Source organism: Salminus brasiliensis, chromosome 24 (assembly GCF_030463535.1).
Source record: "Salminus brasiliensis chromosome 24, fSalBra1.hap2, whole genome shotgun sequence".
Classification (NCBI taxonomy): domain Eukaryota; kingdom Metazoa; phylum Chordata; class Actinopteri; order Characiformes; family Bryconidae; genus Salminus; species Salminus brasiliensis.
The window spans coordinates 4,588,768-4,608,754 of NC_132901.1; the positions used below are offsets into that span (position 1 = coordinate 4,588,768).

Consider the following 19,987-nt stretch of genomic DNA (forward strand, 5'->3'; position numbering starts at 1 on the left):
GTCTGTCGTGGGTCAGCACCTACATGCAATGTACAGGAGGTTGCAGTGCCTGATCTCACAGTTCTGAGCATATCTTCCACATCTGCTGCTGTACAAGGAGATCGCCTCACCTGTACTGTGTCTCTTCATGTGAAAGGTGGTCAGCCATTTACTACAGATCTGCTTGTAGACACCGGCTCAGCAGTTTCCATTCTTCCAGAATGCATGTACCGTCAGATGTTCTCACAGGTGCCTCTCACAAAGCCCAATTTGCGTCTAGTGACCTTCATGAAGAAACCTATTCCTGTTCTGGGGTGCCTCACACTTACTGTCACCCATTACAACCACAGCACACAAGCAGATTTCTACATTGTACCAGATGGAACATCACTGCTTGGAATGGACCTGTTCAAAGCTCTGCGTCTTCAAATTCGTGATGGACACATTGAGCCACCTGCTTTGCAAACTGCTGTCCACAGCACTGAGGCCTTAGGAGTTGCTACTGGCTTCATACATAAAGTTAAAGTGCGCTCGGATGTACCTCCAGTCCAACAGAAGCTTCGCAGATTACCTTTTTCTGTGCGTGATGCTGTGTCAGAGGAGTTGAAAAGACTTGAATTAGATGGCATTATAGAGAGGGTTGATTCGTCTCCTTGGGTCTCTCCACTGGTGGTCGTGCAGAAAAAATCAGGTGGAATTAGACTCTGTGTTGATCTCCGTGAGCCAAACAGGGCAGTAGTGATAGACAGCCACCCTCTGCCACACATTGAAGAGGTCTTTACTGAGCTTCGTGGTGCAACTATGTTCTCCACAATTGATTTACAAAATGCTTATCATCAAGTTCAGTTACATCCTAGCAGCAGAGACCTTACAGCCTTCATTACACATGAGGGACTTTTTCGCTTCTCCAGAGTTCCGTACGGATTGGCTTCCGCACCAAGCGCATTTCAACGGATGATGTCCCAGATTCTAGCTGGTCAGAGCGGAGTGCAATGTTATTTGGATGACATCATCATTTTTGGTGACACGCCCGAGGCTCATGATAAGCGCCTGAACGCTGTTCTCCATTGTCTCCAGGAGAGGGGATTGAAGCTAAATACAGCAAAATGCCACTTCAGAAAGACAGAGTTGTCTTTTCTTGGTCATCTCATCTCTGCCTCTGGCCTACGACCAGATCCTGACCATATTCGTGCGGTGACCGAAGCTCCGCCCCCCCATGATGCACAATCACTGCGATCTTTCCTAGGTCTGACTGCATGGTACTCGAAGTTCATTCCTAGTTACGCTACACTCGTTGAGCCTCTACGTGCTCTTCTCCGGAAATCAGCTGGATTCAATTGGACAGAGGAGGCCCAAGAAAACTTCAGCAGAGTTAAAAACCTCATCGCTACCAGCTCTGCTCTTGCCCTATTTGACCCTTCTTTGCCAACTTTTGTCACCACTGATGCATCAGACTACGGCATTGGTGCGGTGCTGACACAGATCCAGGGTGGTACAGAACAGACAGTTGCATTTGCCTCTCGGACATTGACAGAGTGTGAGCGCAAGTACTCAACAATTGAAAAGGAAGCTTTAGCATGTGTCTGGGCAACCGAAAAGTGGCGCACTTACTTGTGGGGTCGTCATTTTACTTTGAGAACTGACCATAGCCCTCTGACAACGCTACTGTCTACCAAAGGTCTTGGACGTGCAGGAATGAGAATAGCTAGATGGTCGGCTCGTCTCTTATGTTTCAACTACAGCATTGAATACAAGCCAGGCCGAGAGAATGTTACAGCTGATTGCTTGTCACGCTTGCCTCTTGCAACCACAGATGAACACCAAGAACCTGAATTGGAGATGGTGGCCATTGTGTCAACTGACTTTGCTGCAGTTACCGCAGAAGAGCTCTCAGGGTCCTGTGCTGCATGTCCCGTGCTACAGAAAGTTAGAGACTACATTAAAAACGGATGGCCATGCAGTTCAAATGGCCTGGACTCTGCTGTCATTCCCTACTTTCGCATCCGAACTGAATTGGCTGTGCTAGATAATTACATTGTCCGTGGCACACATCGTGTGATCATTCCTCTAGCCCTGCAGTCAAAATTCATCCAGCTAGCCCATGCCACACACCAAGGGATCGTTCGGACAAAACAAAGACTGAGAGACTTGTACTGGTGGCCAGGAATGGATTCTCAAGTTGAGTCTGCCATTAAGTCATGCTCCACTTGCCTCCAGCATGATAAAACTGCCATCACCCATGCCGCACCACTACATCCTGTACCTACACCAACAGCTGCCTGGGAAAAGCTAGCTGTCGACATTGTTGGACCATTCCACACTGCACCGACTGACTGCCGTTTTGCTATAACGCTCATTGACTACTACAGTCGTTGGCCTGAGATAGCCTTCTGCTCTGCTGTTACTTCAACGACTGTAAAGAACTTTCTTGCCACTGTGTTCAGTCGGGAGGGAAATCCACTTGAATTGGTCACTGACAATGGCCCTCAGTTCATCTCAGCTGAGTTTACATCCTTCCTTGCAGACAGAGATATAAAGCACTCCCGGTGCTCTGTCTATTACCCGCAATCAAATGGGGAAGTCGAGCGGTTTAACAGAATCCTCAAGGACTGTTTACAGACCGCTAACATTGAAGGAAAGCCATGGAAGGCTTTTGTCACTGAGTTTTTGCATACATACAGAGCTACACCCCATGCTGTGACTGGTGTGTCTCCTGCTCAGCTACTACATGGGCGACCACTTCAAACAAAGCTGCACATCAGAGGTCTCCCACTCACGGTCCCTCTTGCACAGCAAACAAATATGAAGAAGAGTATCCAAATCAAACAACAGAAAATGAAACAATACACTGACCAGCGACGTGGTGCGAGATCTCCTACTTTCCAAATTGGGTCGTTTGTCCGCATCCGAAAGCCTGGAATCATTGCTAAAGGACATACCGTGTTTACCCGGCCTTTCCAAGTTGTGGCCCAGAAAGGTCCTGCCTCCTATCTCTTGTCAGATGGAAAAGTTTGGAATGCCATACATCTCGCCCCAACACCCCACACCAGTCCTCCTTCTTCAACACCATTGGATGATGCTTGCATGCAGCCAGGCACATCTTGCGAACCATTTGAAACTGTGCACCCTGTTTCCCTTTCTAGTCGAGTTCCAAGACTGCGAAAGGCTCCAGTGTGGTCTAAAGACTATGTCACTTAAAAAAAAAAAAAAAAAAAAAACTGAAATGCATAACTATGCTAAGAACTCTTTGGACTGTACGTTCATGTCATTAGGCATAGTGAGATAGATTTACTTCCACACGGATTTTGCGACAGAGTACAGAGTAATGTTGTTTCAGTTTAAAGGAAATTTCAGTTTATACTTTGGCAAGAACCTGTATTGTTAGCACTGCTGTTTGTGGTTACATAAGTTGTCTGTTTACTGAGATATTGTTATGCTTTAGTTTAAGATTTCTTTTATTACAAAAAGAGGATATGTGGTATAGTGGAATGTACTTTCCTTCCATGTGGTGGCGCTGTTGTGACTAATGTTCCACACATTGTTCATGTACAAGCTCTGAGGAAGATAGAGACCTGCAGTACTAAAGTAAAGGCTTGTTGTTAAGAGTTCCTGCCTGAGTCTGCTTTATTTTCAGCTGAATATACAACAAAAGTGCCAGAAAAAATTAGCAAAACCCAAAAAACAGTAGCAGTCGAAGAGAAGTGGGAGGAGGCCAGTTCACAATTGCATCTGTTTTGGCTGGATCCATGCTCAGCTGGCCCCTGAATACCCCAAATCCAAGGAAGGAGACAGATGGCACATGGAAGAGAGGTTTCTCCAAATTTACAAGGAGATGGTTCTCCAGGAGTAGCTGAAGAATCCTTCTTACATGACCACATGTTTCTCCATGGAATGACTGTAGATGAGGATATCATCCAGGTAGACAAAGGCATAGCGGTCTAGGGCCTCCCTTGAGACCTCATTTATGTATCTATGGAAGATTGCTGGTGCATTCATCAACTCAAAAGGCAAGGTACTCGTAGTGGCCTGATGGAATGATGAAGGCAGTCTTCCATTCGTCACCTTCTCTAACCCTGGACAAGGTTGTAGGCACTGCGTAGATCCAGTTTGGTAAAAACTGAAGCCTGCTGCAGTGCCTCAAAGGCAGAGGTCATGATGGGGAGAGGGTAGCGGTCTTTGACTGTAATTTTATTTAGACCCCGGTAGTCTGTGCAAGGATGAAGCCCCCCATTCTTTTTCCCTATGAAGAAAAATCTCCAGCTGAAGAGGTTAAAGGCTGGATGAAGCCTGAAGCCAACACATCTAGTATGTAGTCCTCCATGGCTTTCCGCTCAGGGCCAGAGAGGGAGAACAGTCTGCCACGTGGAGACCTCCAACCACCATCGTGATCAGGGGGCGGGGACACTGGTTGACTGATTAGCATAATGTGATAGCGCCATGAGGGGTTCCTGCAGGGGCTGAACTGACCACAATAATCGTGTTATTTTTGACACTGAACAATAAAAAATTTATAATTAAAAAACATTTTTTAAAAGAAGTTTTAATTACCTTTTAAACCTTTAAATGGTCACTCAGCCTGTTCAGAGAGCTGCCTCCACAATCCTTTTCTGCTCTGTTGTAACTGGTCCCTGTCTGTAGTCAGGTTGGTGTTACTGGTCTGTAACTGGTCTCTTTCTGCAGTCAGGTTGTTGAACTTGAGCCACTGATTGTACATCTTGATTTCTTTATTGTAATGATGAACATGTTTAACATTGCAAAGGTAGTTATATTGAAGTGTTTGCAACACTGTTCATGCAGCCCCTCTTATTTCAGTACACCACCATTTTTGGGACATTTTGGCTTCACATGTGTTTTACTCAGGTGTTCTGAGAGTGAAAAACAAGCATAAAACCAGTACAAGCATTAAAAAAACAGTCAAGCTTTGCTGTCAAATCATTACCAAAAATCAACTGCGTGGATATGAAAAAAAGAGACTGGTAAGTCAAGGAAGACCTCCACTGCTGACGGTGGAAGAATTCCCACTAACCTTCAGAAATGTAAATGTTCATGTGTTAATCACTGGCAGCCCCCATGGTTAAAAAGAGTTGTTAAAGTGCCCTCTAGAGTAAAAATAAAAACAGAGTGCCACTTGGCCTTTTCTGTTGTAAGAAAAATTATTGCGTGCCCTCTAGTGGTGAAACATTTTATAAATTACAATTATGCGCCTAAAAAATCTGATAATGTGTCTTATCAATGGGTGCCCTTCTAACAGAAAAAGGACGCAGTTATTAAGTGCACTCTAAGCAGTGTATATGGAGCTTCAATAGGTGAGAAAACATGCTGAAGTGCCTAGGTTGGTGTTCCTGTAATGGAAAAGTGTCCCTCCAGTGGATAAAATGTGTGAGAATGTAGGGAAACCTTTCTCATACAATGTAGGCCCACTTGAATCCCTCTAGCCACAACAACCCAATCACAGTGGATGTCCTGTATGTCCTGTACTATGGTCACCCATCATAAGACTTTTTTTCATTTACCTCTGCTGCACACAGTTCTCATGTCCCTCTTTTATAAAGACTAAAAGAATAAAATCCTAAAATTCATAATGCTGATTGTAGCAAATATTCGGGTATCATCGATACAGATCTGACGATCAATGATTTGACCATTTCTTAATGAAATGAAAGCTCAGATCTTAAATCAGTTAAGTAATTTTGTCATTTTACTGCAAGCTAAAAATCACTGATCAGCCTTACAGCCCTCTTGATAACCATCATGATGTTCACACCCAAACTCCACCTCCACCAAAAATGCTGACTAAAGCTCCTGGCAGGATTATGAAATGCTGAGCGAATTCTGCTTATAACTGTGGACGTTTCTAATAATTTTCTTCACTGATTCATATATACAACTCTACAAAATGGAGCTGATTCCTAGTTTTTATTTAATGATAGTCTTACTATGATTTACAGTGGGTTTTAATAAAACCCCCTTCAGAGAGGATTTGCTGTGCAGCTTGTCTCTGTGATGTGAAATATTCTAAACAGGATTCTTAATCCTTTTAATATCATCCCTAAAGACCCTGAATCCAGAAGTACAGAAATATCCATAGTAGAAATACAAAGAAACAAAACCCAAAATAAAGACAAAATGACAGTACACAACCAGGACCCCAAACCACAGCAAACAGACCAACATCAACAATATCAATAATGCTAGACAACACCTGGGGAAGATAATGAGAGGGCAGGGCTACAAAGGGGAGAACAGTTGTGAACACTAATGATTAGGCAGGACAAGGGCAGAGACAAGAACACAAACATAAACAGAGCCATGTGCTGATCTGCAAATGGCAGGGTAAAACAAGGCAAGACACCTGTTCCAGGTTCAATCCTTAAAAGTTTTTAATCACTGTTCAAAAGATTAAAATCTCTGCTGAAATAAATCATATCACTTTTCTAAAGTTTTTAATCACAGTTTAAAACATATGAATCACTGCTGATAACTGAGTCAAATCAGTGTTCAGAATCAGGTTTCTGAGTAGAGCTGATGTGTGAGATTATCCAACAGCGTATCCAACATTTGGTGGGAGCAGTTTGTTCTGAAAGTGATGTGAATTTGGTTCTTTTGTAAAGCTTGCTGTGATCTCTTTCTGTTGACCAACCTCTGATCATATAAAAATATCATTGATCATTCTTTCTGAAAAATGTGTTAAAGGTATTGCTTCAGCCAGGGGATTGTGTACTTGTTCACAAGTTGTCTGAGAGAGGTGGCCCAGGCAAACTTCGTCCATACTAGGAGAACAAGGTACACAGTGTATGAAAGGAGAATAAGCAGATCTTAGCCATCCCCATCCAAACCCAACTGCCACCTCTGAGCTGTAGCACCAGAATTCAAATCGGTGAGACAAGCAAGTGAACCAGAGACTGTGCAGCAAGAATCTGTGCCATTGGTAACTTCAGACTCAAACCAAGCACCAACTCATGCTGATTCAGTGATCACTGTTGAGGACGCTCAAGAACTGCCCAGAAAAGATAATATGCTTCACCATGTAAGTTTGGAGGCGTCCATAGAAGAGACTGAACCTGATCCAGAGCTGTCAGGTGATCCTGAGCTGTCAGGTGATTCAGAGCTGTCTGTGAGAAGGACCACTTGAGCTAAAAAGTCCAAAGAAATATTCACGTATGAGCAGTCAGAGACCTGGAGTGAATACAATGTTTACATGTGGGCTTTACCCTATGACAGTCTATCCACCAGTCACAGAGGCCTGCTATGACACAAGCACTTCTGAATTAGATGTTGGACGAACACTAAGACTCACTACATCTTATGTATATAGACACACATTCACAGACAGCTGACAGACAGTAGACCAAACTGATACAGCATAATTCGTTTAGTTCTTGATGTCTGGAGACATTTCTTAAAGCAGGAGAGAGTGTAGAGTGTTAAAGAATTGCCTCTATGTTCAGTTTACTTTAACACAGATACCCCCCACTTATTTATTTGTATTTTATTATAATATTATTTTAATTACTAGAACTATTCTAAAAATCTATTCAAGCCATTGCTACACTGTATTCCCTGACAGTGTGGTGAACTCATTAAAATTATTCTATTTGTAAGCAAAACTGCAAAACAGTTCAAACAGCTTAAAACATTCAAGTTCATAGAACGATATTCAAGTTTTAATCTCAACAAGCTCAATGTGTTCAAGTAAAGACAATCACTAAACTCATTGTTTTTCATTTAATATTTACGGAGCGTCTGACGCAATGCGCTCCTGCATGCCCATTGGTTATAGCCGTCTAATTAGCATACTGGGATTTCTGAACAAACATGGCGGACAGTGCGGTTGGTGAGGGAAAATAAGTTTATTAGCAGTTTTTAAAAAAGAAACAGTTAATTTACTCTCTTTCTCTGGATAAGTACATGTTTTTGTTCTAAACACTGGCATAATTTGCGGCAAGTGATGTTTTTTTTATTAAGGGGAGCTATTTTGAAGTGCGCGCACGTTTTTTGAACTCCATCTCGCGCGCCTCGTTAACAGCACCTGGAGGGAGAGAGAGCGAGCGAGCGAGAGAGAGAGAGAGAGAGAGAGAGAGAGAGAGAGAGAGAGAGAGAGTAGAGAGAGAGAGAGAGAGAGAGTGAGAGAGTGCTGCTGACCTGCTGAACTCTCATAGTGCAACACAAGTCCCAGCGGTCTTCATTCTCCTTACTGTGGCTGCTGCTCTCATGCTTGGAAGTGTAATTTGGTGAGTATATTTAAAAATAGTTTAATTGTAGTTCGTTTTTGAGGTAAATAAAACTGGTAGTTTGTCCGTTTACTTTGCCTGTAACTTGGCTTGTCGTAATGGGGAACAGCTAACTTGCTAAGCTAAGCTAAGCTAGTACCTAACCTAGGTTAGTTAACTAGCTAGCTAGCCAACGTTAAAGAAGAAAGTTAACTTAAGTTAGGCTAATTAGGTAACGTTATTTTACATCTAAATACCCATAATAGTTGTTAATGTCTAAACTTGGTTAAACTATAGTTATTTTCTTGGTACTTTACAGTGTGTTTAAACTTGTATTTCCCATATTCACATTTAGTTTGAGTGAGTTTGATATTCCTGCACTGACAACAGAAAATGCAGTGAAATAGAGAGGTTTAGCTAGAGATTGATAGTGGAAAGGCCATGAAAGCAGAGTCTAAACTTTAATTGTTTTTGCTGTGTGTTCATTTAAAATTGCCTAATGTCGATGTAGTTAGCTTCTGAAATGTTTTGTTATTTTGCATGCTTAAGGATTTAATGATAAGAGCAGATAACGTAGATGTAAATGCAATTCATTGGTGCTTTTGATTTTTTTTTATCATTACAAACAAAATCATTATTCTCTGGCATTGACTACTGTGTACACATTGATACATTTGTTGCATTGTCAAAGAGATTTGTATTTGTGTGTGCACGAACAGGAGGGTACACTAAAGATGAACGTGTCCAGCCCCTAAAACATAACTGCATAGGTAAGTATAATATGAGTTAATTAAGTGCTAATTTTGTAAAGCAAATTTAGAGCAGAGAGAAATATAACAGAAATTTTAGAAATATAGAGCTCCTACCTCAACAAGTATTAGCTTTTTGTCACTTGCCTGTCATTTTGTCAGTTGGTTTATAATGGCAGATATGGAGTGGAAATGCAGGTTATGTGATGCCTTCTCTGATACTCGTGGCAAGTTACTTTGTCATTACCGCTTGCAACATAACCACTATTCAAAAGTCTGTCCTTTGCCATGTCTTTACGACTCGTGTATTTGCACATTTCGGTCATTCAATGCACTTAAAATTCATCTTTCAAGGATTCACAAAAACACAAAAGGGACAAGTCAAGGGGGACAAGGAGTGCAAGTGGTGTATACATGTCCCTTGTGTGGGTTTAAGCAGCCTTTTTCAGAGAAAACACTATTCACTCATTTAAGAGGGCATTTGAGGACCCATGAAATGGTAACATGTCCATATAAGAGCTGTGCCTATAGTACTAATGTGTACACTTCCTTTAATGCTCACAAAAGCAGAACACATGGAGACTCTAGTAGTGCAGATCTATTTAATCATGTCTCTACTGATGAAGACTCTGTAGGCCTAAGTGCTGCTGGTTCTTCTGTGGAAAATGTTGACCTGTGTGAGGGGTTGGGACCATCTGAAAATGAAGACACATTAGATGATGAGGATGATGGTCTGTGTGACATGAACCAGTTAAATATACAGTTGCGTCAGAATTTAGCCTCTCTTTTTTTGAAGATGCAGGCTATACTTCATGTTTCTGATCTAGCAGCGCAGGAGATCATCATTTGGGTCAGGTGTTTCTCTTGTCTAGACCTCTTCTGAAACAGAACATAAGTGAGGTGTTGCAGAAACATTCCACCATTGTAAATGATGCTGTTCTTGAGGAAGTTGTTAGTGTTGTCATGGACAGTAATGTTTTTGTCAGGGCAACAGCTGAAGGGGCAGAATTATCCTCCAATAAACGAAGGAAGTCCTATATAGAGAGGGCCTATCCTGTGGTCATGCCTTTCCAGTATGTCATTGAACATGGGCACGCAGCTGTGTATGTCCCTATACTTCCAATGATTCAGGAGCTGTTCAAACATACTGATGCATTTGATAAAATTCAAGAAGCACGTTGCTCTCAGCCCAGTCACTACATGAGCCATCGAGATGGTTCATATATTCATGCAAATGAACTGCTGTCAGCATCACCTGAGCTGAAATTGCCATTAATTTTATATGTTGATGAGCTAGAAGTTTCAAATCCTTTAGGTACTTCAAGGAAAATACATAAACTCTTATCAGTATACTGGGTTCTTGCAGATCTGCCTAGCAAATATCGATCAGCCTTGCATGTCATACAGCTGGCATTATTATGTAAAGTGGTGGCTGTTAACTCTGGTAAGAGGAGCCGAAATAACCCAGAGAGTGAGTCACCCCACTGCAACATCAAAAGACCTCGTCGAGCAGAGGTGAACTATCTACCAAATTTCCCAAGAGGAGAGGATGCCTCAAGTCTGGAGCGACTAAGAGTGCAAGTGGTAGAAGAAGTATCAAAGATGGATAAAAATCTACAGATGATAGAGAGACTAATGCAAACTACATATGCATTACGCCGGAAACAAATAATTGCCGACAACCCATCCCAATCTGTCAAGGACCTTCTGGAAAATTGGCCTGCGCTTCGAATAGAGTCACAGGTAACTTTTTCTTAACTTTCTTGTTACATTTATCCTCATACTGGTATTTGTAGAATCAGATTTCTAGAAAATTTTATTGAAAACTTCTTTATTGCAATCTTCTGTACTCCAAGGTTTGTGATGTGATAGGAATTCCAATTTATAAACAAATTTTAAATGCAGATTGTAATGTACTGTAAAACAACAAATTATACAATTGAACATTAATCTTATTTGTATTTCTATGCCTGAATGTTTAGGTTTGTGCAGAATTTCACAGGATCAGAAATATCAACTTGCGAAGCAAGTTCTATGCAGAGTTGGACAAACATACACCGAGGTTATTGGCTGTCTACCGGCAGAAGGCTGCACGTACTGGCAAGACTGCGGAAGCTCTGAGGAGCATATTTAGTGCTTATGATCTTCTGGTATGTGACCACATTTAGTATTAATTTTAACAAAGATATTGCACAAATTTTATGCTTCTTCTGTTTTTTCTTCTGCTTTCCCTGTTTCTTCCTATCCTGCATCTACTGCTGCTTCTGTTGTTTTACTCTTCATTTGTTTCTTCTCATTCCCTCATCTAATCTAAAGAGTTTCACATCTATTTACAGGAGCAATGTGATGTAAACCACAGACGTACTGCTGCGCTTCGAGCCCTCCCTGTGTTCCTTTGTGAAGATGACTCTGCTTTTTTCAGGACTTGGAACGTAAGTTACTAAATATGTACAGGGTTAGTCAAAAGTTGCAGGATACCCTTTTATTAAATGGTCACCATATATTATTACTGAAATAAATGGCGTCCTTTTATTTCAGTACAAGAAGTATTTTTGCTCTCAACAGTAATTGTTCAATTTTATGTCTTGGGACACTTTGTGCCACTACTTAACCAAAAATATTAAAAAATCTATAACCCTCATGTTTTACATTTGAAGACATCCCACCAACACCACTGAATCTTGTATGCTTGTTCTGCTTTGGAAAGAAAGCATAAGTTGGAAGAAAGAAATCAAAGATTGGAATTATTGTTGTATGTGTGTTTACTATTTTGTTTGTTTTTGTTTAATTTATTTTTCAGACTGAGAAAGAGAGTGAACCGGACATCGCAGACTTGGCAGTTGGTCTTCTCACCATGGTGAATGAAGACCCAAGTTCCCCTGTTCAATTCAGCCCTGCAAGGATTGCCATTGTGCTGGAAGGTGACATTGTGCTGAATGACCTTTCTTATTTGGCTGATGCTTTTCTCATGTTACTTGGTTTAATGTATGCATTAAACATCTGCTATCCAAAAAAACTGATCCACACCTTCCACTTCATTCAGAAAGTCATTATGGGCTTGGATGACTTTAAACCACTAACACCCAGGCTGCTAAATCTAAAAAATGATCTGCTAGGGAGGGTGTAATTGGCGAATGATACACTCCCTTTTGATGGGACTTTTGTAGGTTCTGCCTGTTGTAAATTCCTGTTGAAGCATCACCTTTCTATGCTCTGTTAGATAAACCTGCTGTTGTGGTAAGTTTTTTTTTTTTTTTTTTTTTTTTTTTTTCTAGATTGCATTACCACCTCTTTAAATTCCAAGTTCCAAAAATTGTTCTGTTGGAGAGTCACAAATATGTTCAGAAAATATGCCAGTTTTTTTTTTTTTATTATTGTTGCCATGGTACAGGCCATTGTACACAGAATTGTTACTGCACAGGTACACATTACTAAGCATTAAGGGCTTAACTAAACATGCTTAACATATTTTGTTTAATACTATATTTTATTTTATTGTATTTTATGGAATATTTTTTCAGTTTATTGTATGCAGAGCAGCCCTATTAATACATGGCTAGGCCTGTCACGATTGCTGTAATGTATTGTACTATATACTGGCCCAAAGATTATTGCAATAGTAAAATAATAAGTTATTTTAAGGCATATGTATGTGACAGATATAATGATAATATAATGGCATGATAATGCAATTAAACCCTTTTAAAGAGCAATGTACTTTTAATAATTATTAATATTAAGAATTTGTGAGTGGAATATAAGTAAATACTCATTATGCACAAGTTAAGCAAATAAAATGAAACCAAAAAAGCTGACATACTTGCTCCTCATTTGCTTTATTCATTAAACCCATTGTACCATTAGTCAATGTGATTATTGTGACAAGCCTATGCAAAGCCATACATTTTTTTTTTTTTTTTTGGTTTAAATGGTGTAATGTGTTTTGACTTCAGCAAAGTTTTATTGTACCTCAGAATGGGTTTTATATATTTGTTGAAATGAGTGGTTTATGACTTGCATCCTGGTTACTGATTTGCTAAAATAAAATGTTAATTTTAGCAGATTAACGTTTCCTTGTTTTATATTTATTTTTTGTGAAGGTATTTTGAGTTAAGTTAACTCAATTACTTTGTGGTAATTAGTTTCCTCAAATGTTTTAAGTAAAGTATTAGTCAAGTATGAGTATTTTCTAGTTGAAATGTTTGAGTAAATGAAAAGTGTGTCTGACACAATATTTTTAATTTAAACTTAATACAACTTTTTGAGTATTCCAAACTATTACAGTATACATTTTGAGTTCATTAAAAGTAGTTTAGTATAGTTAAGAAAACATTTAAATATTAAGTACAACATATACAGTTATTTTAAGTAAAGTTAGACTGAATTTAAATAGTTCTAAAAATGTAATAATATTGAGTACAAGATAATAAGGTTTATAAATTTCAGTGCACATAAAAATGTTATATTCTTTGCACTTAAAATAATAGTTTGTCTACTTAAGTAGTTTGTGGTAATCAGTTTCCTCAAAAAATTTGAGTTAACTGAACTTATTCGGGTTTACAGTGTAGTTGTTTCATATGGTTTTACATCACTTAACCCCTATATCCCAGTGAATGACATGGAGAACACACTAGCACAGTGAGCCCTGGCTTCGACTAAGTTGTTCATTGCTGTTGTGTATCTCTACTGATTCACAGATACACATATTTCTAAGGATACACAGCACTGCCTGATCTGTATATCTTTTGCTGCTGGCCAAGAGAACTGGCTGGATGTCACGGTGTGGTGGAGCTTGGAGGCGGACATAGGATGCAGGTATTATTAAAATAGGAAAACAGAACAAACAGGCTACAAACCGAGGAACATAAAACAGAGGCAGAGATGACAGAACAGGGGCAGGCATGACACGAGACCTGGTGCCAGCAACATCCACAACATTCAATTTTTGATTCATCTGGTTAAAAAACATTCCAGAAGTTCCAGAAGTCCTGGTGTTGGTCAAGGAGTCTCTGGGACATGTTCATTTGCATAGAGCTCTTCATATGAGTCCTTGCAGTCATTTGAAGCAGTTGATTTGAGATCTGCTGTAAATCCTGAATTCATATAAACATCATCACACATCTCTGGTTCTGTTCTCCTTCAGAACATTTTAGACCAAGTAGAAAAATCTTGATAATAATTGTTGGTTTAATTGCAGACTACAATCCTCAGAGCCTCCAGCTCTCAGACTGACTCAGTTTTGGGGTTTGTATAATATATATATGCTGCTCTCAGGACAGGAAGTTGAGGCCTCAGCTAGTCAGCACAAACCACAGAGCATTCTCACAAGCCCACCTCTCAATCTGCTTTCTTGTGTCTCTGTAGATTCAGTTTATTCAACATGTTATAATGTGTGTGTTCTCTGTGTAAGTTTAACTGTAGTGCCTCAGGATTCAGGATTCAGGGTCTGTATGTGTGTTTGGGGACTCTCTGAGTGACAGCCTTCAACCATATTTACACTCTCAATATTGAGTACACACACACACAAACTCATATTGACTACTCTTATTCACAGTTGATTCATGCTGAAGTGTGTGTGTGTGTGTGTGTGTGTTTCAGATGCTCATTGTTGTTTGCTGTGAGCTTTGTGAAAAACCACATTAACAGGAAACTGAAACCCACAGAATATGTCTGGGCTTCCTACGCTTCGCTGGGCGTAGGTTCACGGCACAGCTGTGTGGTACACACACACACACACACACACACACACACACAGTAGTTTCTGGTTGAACTCCACCCCCATTTCTAGACAGCAGAGGTTGGTAGGGGGACGATTATCCCTGTTGATTCACACTGAGAGCTGAATGAAGATGTTAATAAGGATATAGAAGACACCATAATCACTGGGCCTGGGATTGATCTTGGATACACTGGACAACATGGACCTAATGTCTCACTTGTTGGAGTGTAATTATTTTTTTTTTTGGGGGGGTATCTAATAAATTGGCCAGACTTAGTGGAAAGCCAAAATATTGGGCCACTGACTAATGCAGATTGAACCCAGACAGCTAATGTTAATGGTAACATTAATGGGGAAAGCTTTGGCCTTAAAGTTTGAGAAGCAGGCCTGAAACCTGAAGGTTGTTGGTTCAGTTCCCTGACCTGCAGGAAGTGAAGGTGTAAGGAATGATGGAACATGGCGTTCACCTCCATTAACATTCAGTGCCCATTAGCAAGGAACTTCACTGCAAATTACTAACCAGGTGCTGAGATGACTGACCACCACTCTGTGTGTGTGTTCTCGGCCTCTAGGATGTGTTTAATTCAAGTTCTATTGTACATGGATGAATTCTGTTTAGCCAAGGCTGAGGGAAATAAAGCTACACAACAGATTATTACATTCAAATATAATGTTAATATAATTTTAATTACACGATTATCCACTCCAATATTTGCCCTCATCAGGTCTCTTCGTCAACCTCCGTCTTGTCTCATCAGTCAGTGTGTTCACCTGCTACCCATTAAAAGTACCCGGACTGAAAAACTGTAGTAAATGTAGTAGAATAATGAGAGTTCAGTATATGGAAGTGAGAAACCGTGAACCTCAAACACCGCTGTCTTCTATATCAAAAGCAAAACCCACATAAGTAAAAACCCCCAAATCATATCAGTGTTGATTCATTTTATTTACACTCCCCAACATTTACACACACCCAGCCATCTAACAAGTCTAAGTCTTTTCAGGCCAAATGTAATGGATACTTTGGGAAAATATTGAAGCAAGGCTTAAAAAGGATGAAAGCTATTGCTAGCAGACTGGGTGAAGCACCGTTCGGAGAAAGTGGGAGAGTTGCAAAAGTCATGCAACATACAAAGGAGAGTTGTCACATGATGAATGATAGAGAGCTGGTGAAGCCAGAGAGCGAGCTTGTATGTGCTAGGCTTGTATGTGCTAAGCTAACCCTATCTGACTATGCTGCAGTCTGTTTAGCTAGCTAAATGCATACTATACTGATTGGACACTGTTAAATTGTTAAAAGCTGAGCTAGGCTAGGCTAGGCTATGTGGCTGTGTGTCATCACAGTGTCATAAACCAGCCAATCTTTTTTTTCACAAGCTCACCATAAAAAGCATATAACAGGGTTGTAAGACGGCATCTGGACATTTTCACCCTAAAGTCACATATGTACAGTTTACACATTAAATAACAACTTAAAATAATCAAGAAATGCATTCTTTAGATCCATAATTGTGTTCGTCGCTCTGATGTTGAGCCAAACTCTCGAAGAGGAGCAGATTCACGCAGACAAGCTTCTCCTGTTTACTTCAGTGGATGGGAGGACTCAACAGCAGACTCTCAGACAGAACTACTTGGTTTTCTGAATGGATCAGTTGATGATCTTTAGTTCATCTATGAGAGAAAATCAAATTCATTAGAAATGTGGAATGATAGATGGGCTGGACATTCAGAACCGTGCATGGAAATCTAAACAGACATAAAGAAGCTAAACTCAAATTTTATTATAATATCTCATAATTGTAAAAGTGTATGAGGGTGAGAGAACTCTGCTGCATTCACACCTCCAGCACACACAGGAAACTGTTGGTGGTACTTGGTCACTTCCTGCATTAACTCCACTAATGCAGTTAAACTAGCCGAGCCGTGCAGCAGTGCTGTAGTGTTCCTACAGAGACGCAGTAATTCAGTGTTTCAGTCTTTCAGAGATTAGAGATGTCTCTCAGTGTTTATGATGAAGTGATTGGAACTGAGGAGCTGAACAGAGGAGATAGGGTGGAGATGGTGGTGGAGATCTATGAGAGCGCAGATGCTGTTAGAGGACATGACCCCAACACAGAGGCGGAGGCCGTCAGCATGTGGAGGAAGCTACAGACACAACAAGCAGGTATCATTACTAATCCTTTATTAAATCTCTTCTTTTAGAGACAGTAAATACTAGAATACTGGAACACTGAGCTGTATTCTGTAGGAGGTCTACTGTAATGCTGCACTTCTGGACTAGGTAAACTGTTTTAGTGGTGGTAAAGAACAAGCAGCATTACTACAGTACAGCTATCAGTGCATCTTTGTATTGGACTGTAGAGAACATTAGTAGATCACAGGTTCAATAGATCAGTTGATCACAGCATGGGTTTTATACAGTTCTAACAAAGACATTGTGGTTTGGTGTGAAGTCAGACCAGTGAAGTCAGACCCCCAAAATAAAGTGAAATACAGCCAGCCCATTAATCAAAGGGTAAAAAGAATGGCTACTTCGAGACAGTATGGAGCAAGACTAAAAGTTAATGCTAAGCTGACCAGGAAAGAGAGAAGCCTTGAACAGAGGAAGTGACACTGTGGGTATCTGCAGAGAACATGAGTAACTGTGCAGTAGTGTAGTTAAGCGAGGTTGACTGGGTGCTATGCTAAAAGCTAACCCAACAAACCATCTACGATCTCTTCAACTAGCTAGCTAATTGAGAAAAGGCAGCAGGTTTTGCTGAGTTTGGATTTGTAGCCAGCTGTTTGGGCTTAAGTAAGGTAGCTAGCAGGCTAAGCACCACAGCACATACTATGTTCCAGTTAACTGAGGCTCTAATCACACTCATTTAGAGGAAAAGGCCTCAAATCTGAGAGCACAGAGTCTCAATCCAGCGTGCTCCTCCTTCTGTGTTCATCTCTTAGAGTCACTGGGGAGAGTTTACCTGTGTTTAAACAGTGATACTGGTTCTGACTGAAGCTCATGTATCTGTGTTTCCTCCATAGAGAGACATTCTGCAGGAAGCAGACGCTACAGACTGACTGCAGTGTTTCTGGGGCTGCTGTGTGTTCTCCTGCTGACTGCCATCACACTGCTGTGGATCAACTTCAACAACCTGACTGCAGAGAGAGACCAGTTACACACCAGTAACACCAACCTGACTGCAGAGAGAGACGGGCTGCAGAGAAGACTTTCTGAACTGGGTCAGTGAATAACTGCAGCTTTTAATTACACTCACTTACCACTTTATTAGGAACACCATTCTAATACAAGGGGTTTCAGTTTAAACCATGAAAGATCTTCACACACCATTACACTAAACATCAGGTTGATCTGTTGACTCAAGGTCAGGCTGGTTCCATGAATTCCTGCTGTTTATGAACTCGGCACTGGAGTGAGGGCAGCAAATTCTGGAGTGAAGACTAACTGACATTTGTGACCTGTGTCTGCATGATTTTAACATGTGCTGGTGCCACGTGATTGGCTGATTGGGAGATTGGGGGTTGCATGACTGAGACAGTGTTCCTAATAAAGTGTCTGGTTCACTAAGAGCTCTAGTGATTGATTACAGCTCTTAGCTGAAGAGTTTAACTTCATTCCATTAGGTGATGAAACAGAGAGACTGAAATATGATATATTATATTTGATATTAATGGAGAATATGAATGATCTAGTGTTTAATGGAGGAAATGCAGAGAAAAACTCCTCCTTTATTTGATCTGTAGAAAAAGCCACTCAGGAGGGATGGATCTGCTTCAACTCCAGTATCTACTACATCTCTACTGAGAAGAAGAGCTGGAGTGAGAGCAGAGAGCACTGCAGAGAGAGAGGAGCAGACCTGCTGATCATCAACAGCAAAGAGAAACAGGTGAGAGAGAAAGGATGTGGGGGGGGGGGGGGTAGAAATCAGAATGTACTGTTAGTCAGTCAAGTTGTTGATTGGTTGGTTAGAACACAAGAACAGAGAAAAGCAGAGTTAGAAGAACACAGATCAGCACAGTTACAGGAACAGTTAAAAGAACAGGGAAGAGCACACTTAAGATAACTCAATTAGGAACACAGAAGAGTTACAGTTACAGAAACAGAAAAGTTAGAGAAACAGAGCACAGTTAGAAGAACACTTAGAAGAACACAGATCAGCACAGTTAGAAGAACACAGATAAGCACAGTTAGAAGAGCACAGAAAAGCACAGTTAGAAGAACAGAGTTAGAAGAACAGTTAGAAGAACGGAGTTAGAAGAACAGTTACAAGAGCACAGGTTCAAGTGCTGATCATCTCTGTGAACTCCAAACATGATGGATTAGTTCAGTTTACTTTAATGAGGGACTGATTAGATACACTGGGTACTGGATGAGAACTGGAAACACTGGACATCCTTAAGAAGAGCTTTGAAAACACTGACACTCACCCATACATCTCTCTCTCTCTCTCTCTCTCTCTCTCTCTCACACACACACACACACACACACACTCACTCATCAGGTCAAAAAAGTTTAAACTGATCACATGATCAAATATGTGTATCTTCAGTGTGTGTGTGTGGTGGATTGCTGGAAATGTGTAAGCAGTTATTTACTTCCACAGACGTTTATTAACAAGCTGAGAGGAGGTCAGAAAGCTTGGATTGGTCTGACTGACAGTGAAAGAGAGGGGGTCTGGAAATGGGTGGACGGCTCAGCACTGACCACTGAGTAAGAGAGCACTGAACTGAACTCTGATCATGATGCAGTTACTGACTCTAACTCCTCACTGCTCTGATAAACACACTGATCCTCTGATTCTCTCTCTCAGATTCTGGAAAACTGGAGAATCCAAAGGATCAGATGAAGACTGTGTCATAACTGGATATGAGTCTGATCCTGTAAAGAACTGGGCGGATTTTCCCTGTAAAGATCAGTTTGTTTGGATCTGTGAAAAGAGAATATTAATGAGGGAGTGAGCCTGTGTGTGTGTGTGTTTGTGTGAGTGTGATGGTCAGTGTGTGTGATGGTTAGTGTGTGTGATAGTTAGTGTGTATGATTGTTAGTGTGTGTGTGTGTGTGTGTATGATTGTTAGTGTGTGTATGACTGTTAGTGGGTGTGTATGACTGTTAGTGGGTGTGTTTGATTGTTAGTGTGTGTGTGATTGTTAGTAGGTGTGTGATTGTTAGTGAGTGTGTATAATTGTTAGTGGGTGTGTATGATTGTTAGTGGGTGTGTGATTGTTAGTGGGTGTGTGATTGGTGTGTCCATACGGTGCATTTACCTGAAAACCACACTGGGGAGCACATGGCCGAAGCCCTGCAAAATGCCCTTGCTTACTGGAACCCA

General features: G+C 40.7%; 1 protein-coding gene and 1 long non-coding RNA gene across 3 annotated transcripts; both read left to right on the top strand.

Moving 5' to 3' along the window:
* Positions 1–7,791: 7,791 nt before the first annotated feature.
* On the top strand, positions 7,792–12,207 carry LOC140546905 (uncharacterized). Of its 2 annotated transcripts, XR_011978371.1 has the most exons (6): positions 7,792–8,210; positions 8,909–8,959; positions 10,305–10,681; positions 10,921–11,088; positions 11,275–11,370; positions 11,739–12,203. It is a non-coding gene; the product is annotated as an uncharacterized lncRNA (long non-coding RNA). The 2 variants fall into 2 exon arrangements; XR_011978370.1 differs by having other exon boundaries at positions 8,909–10,681; positions 11,739–12,207.
* A 4,367-nt stretch (positions 12,208–16,574) lies between these two features.
* Positions 16,575–19,616, top strand: LOC140546347 (CD209 antigen-like protein C). Its single transcript, XM_072669536.1, has 6 exons — positions 16,575–16,781; positions 17,230–17,264; positions 17,686–17,879; positions 18,402–18,544; positions 19,262–19,368; positions 19,469–19,616. Exons 1-6 carry the CDS (start codon positions 16,650–16,652, stop codon positions 19,614–19,616), a joined length of 759 nt encoding a protein of 252 aa, XP_072525637.1. The 5' UTR covers positions 16,575–16,649.
* The last annotated feature ends 371 nt before the right edge of the window (positions 19,617–19,987 follow it).

Coding starts and splice junctions, on each gene's coding strand:
- LOC140546347 (XM_072669536.1), top strand. CDS start 16,650: ATGTCTCTCAGTGTTTATGATGAAGTGATTGGAACTGAGGAGCTGAAC. Junction 16,782..17,229: donor ACCCCAACACAGAGGCGGAG/GCCGTCAGCATG, acceptor GTTAATGCTAAG/CTGACCAGGAAAGAGAGAAG. Junction 18,545..19,261: donor TCAACAGCAAAGAGAAACAG/GTGAGAGAGAAA, acceptor TTACTTCCACAG/ACGTTTATTAACAAGCTGAG.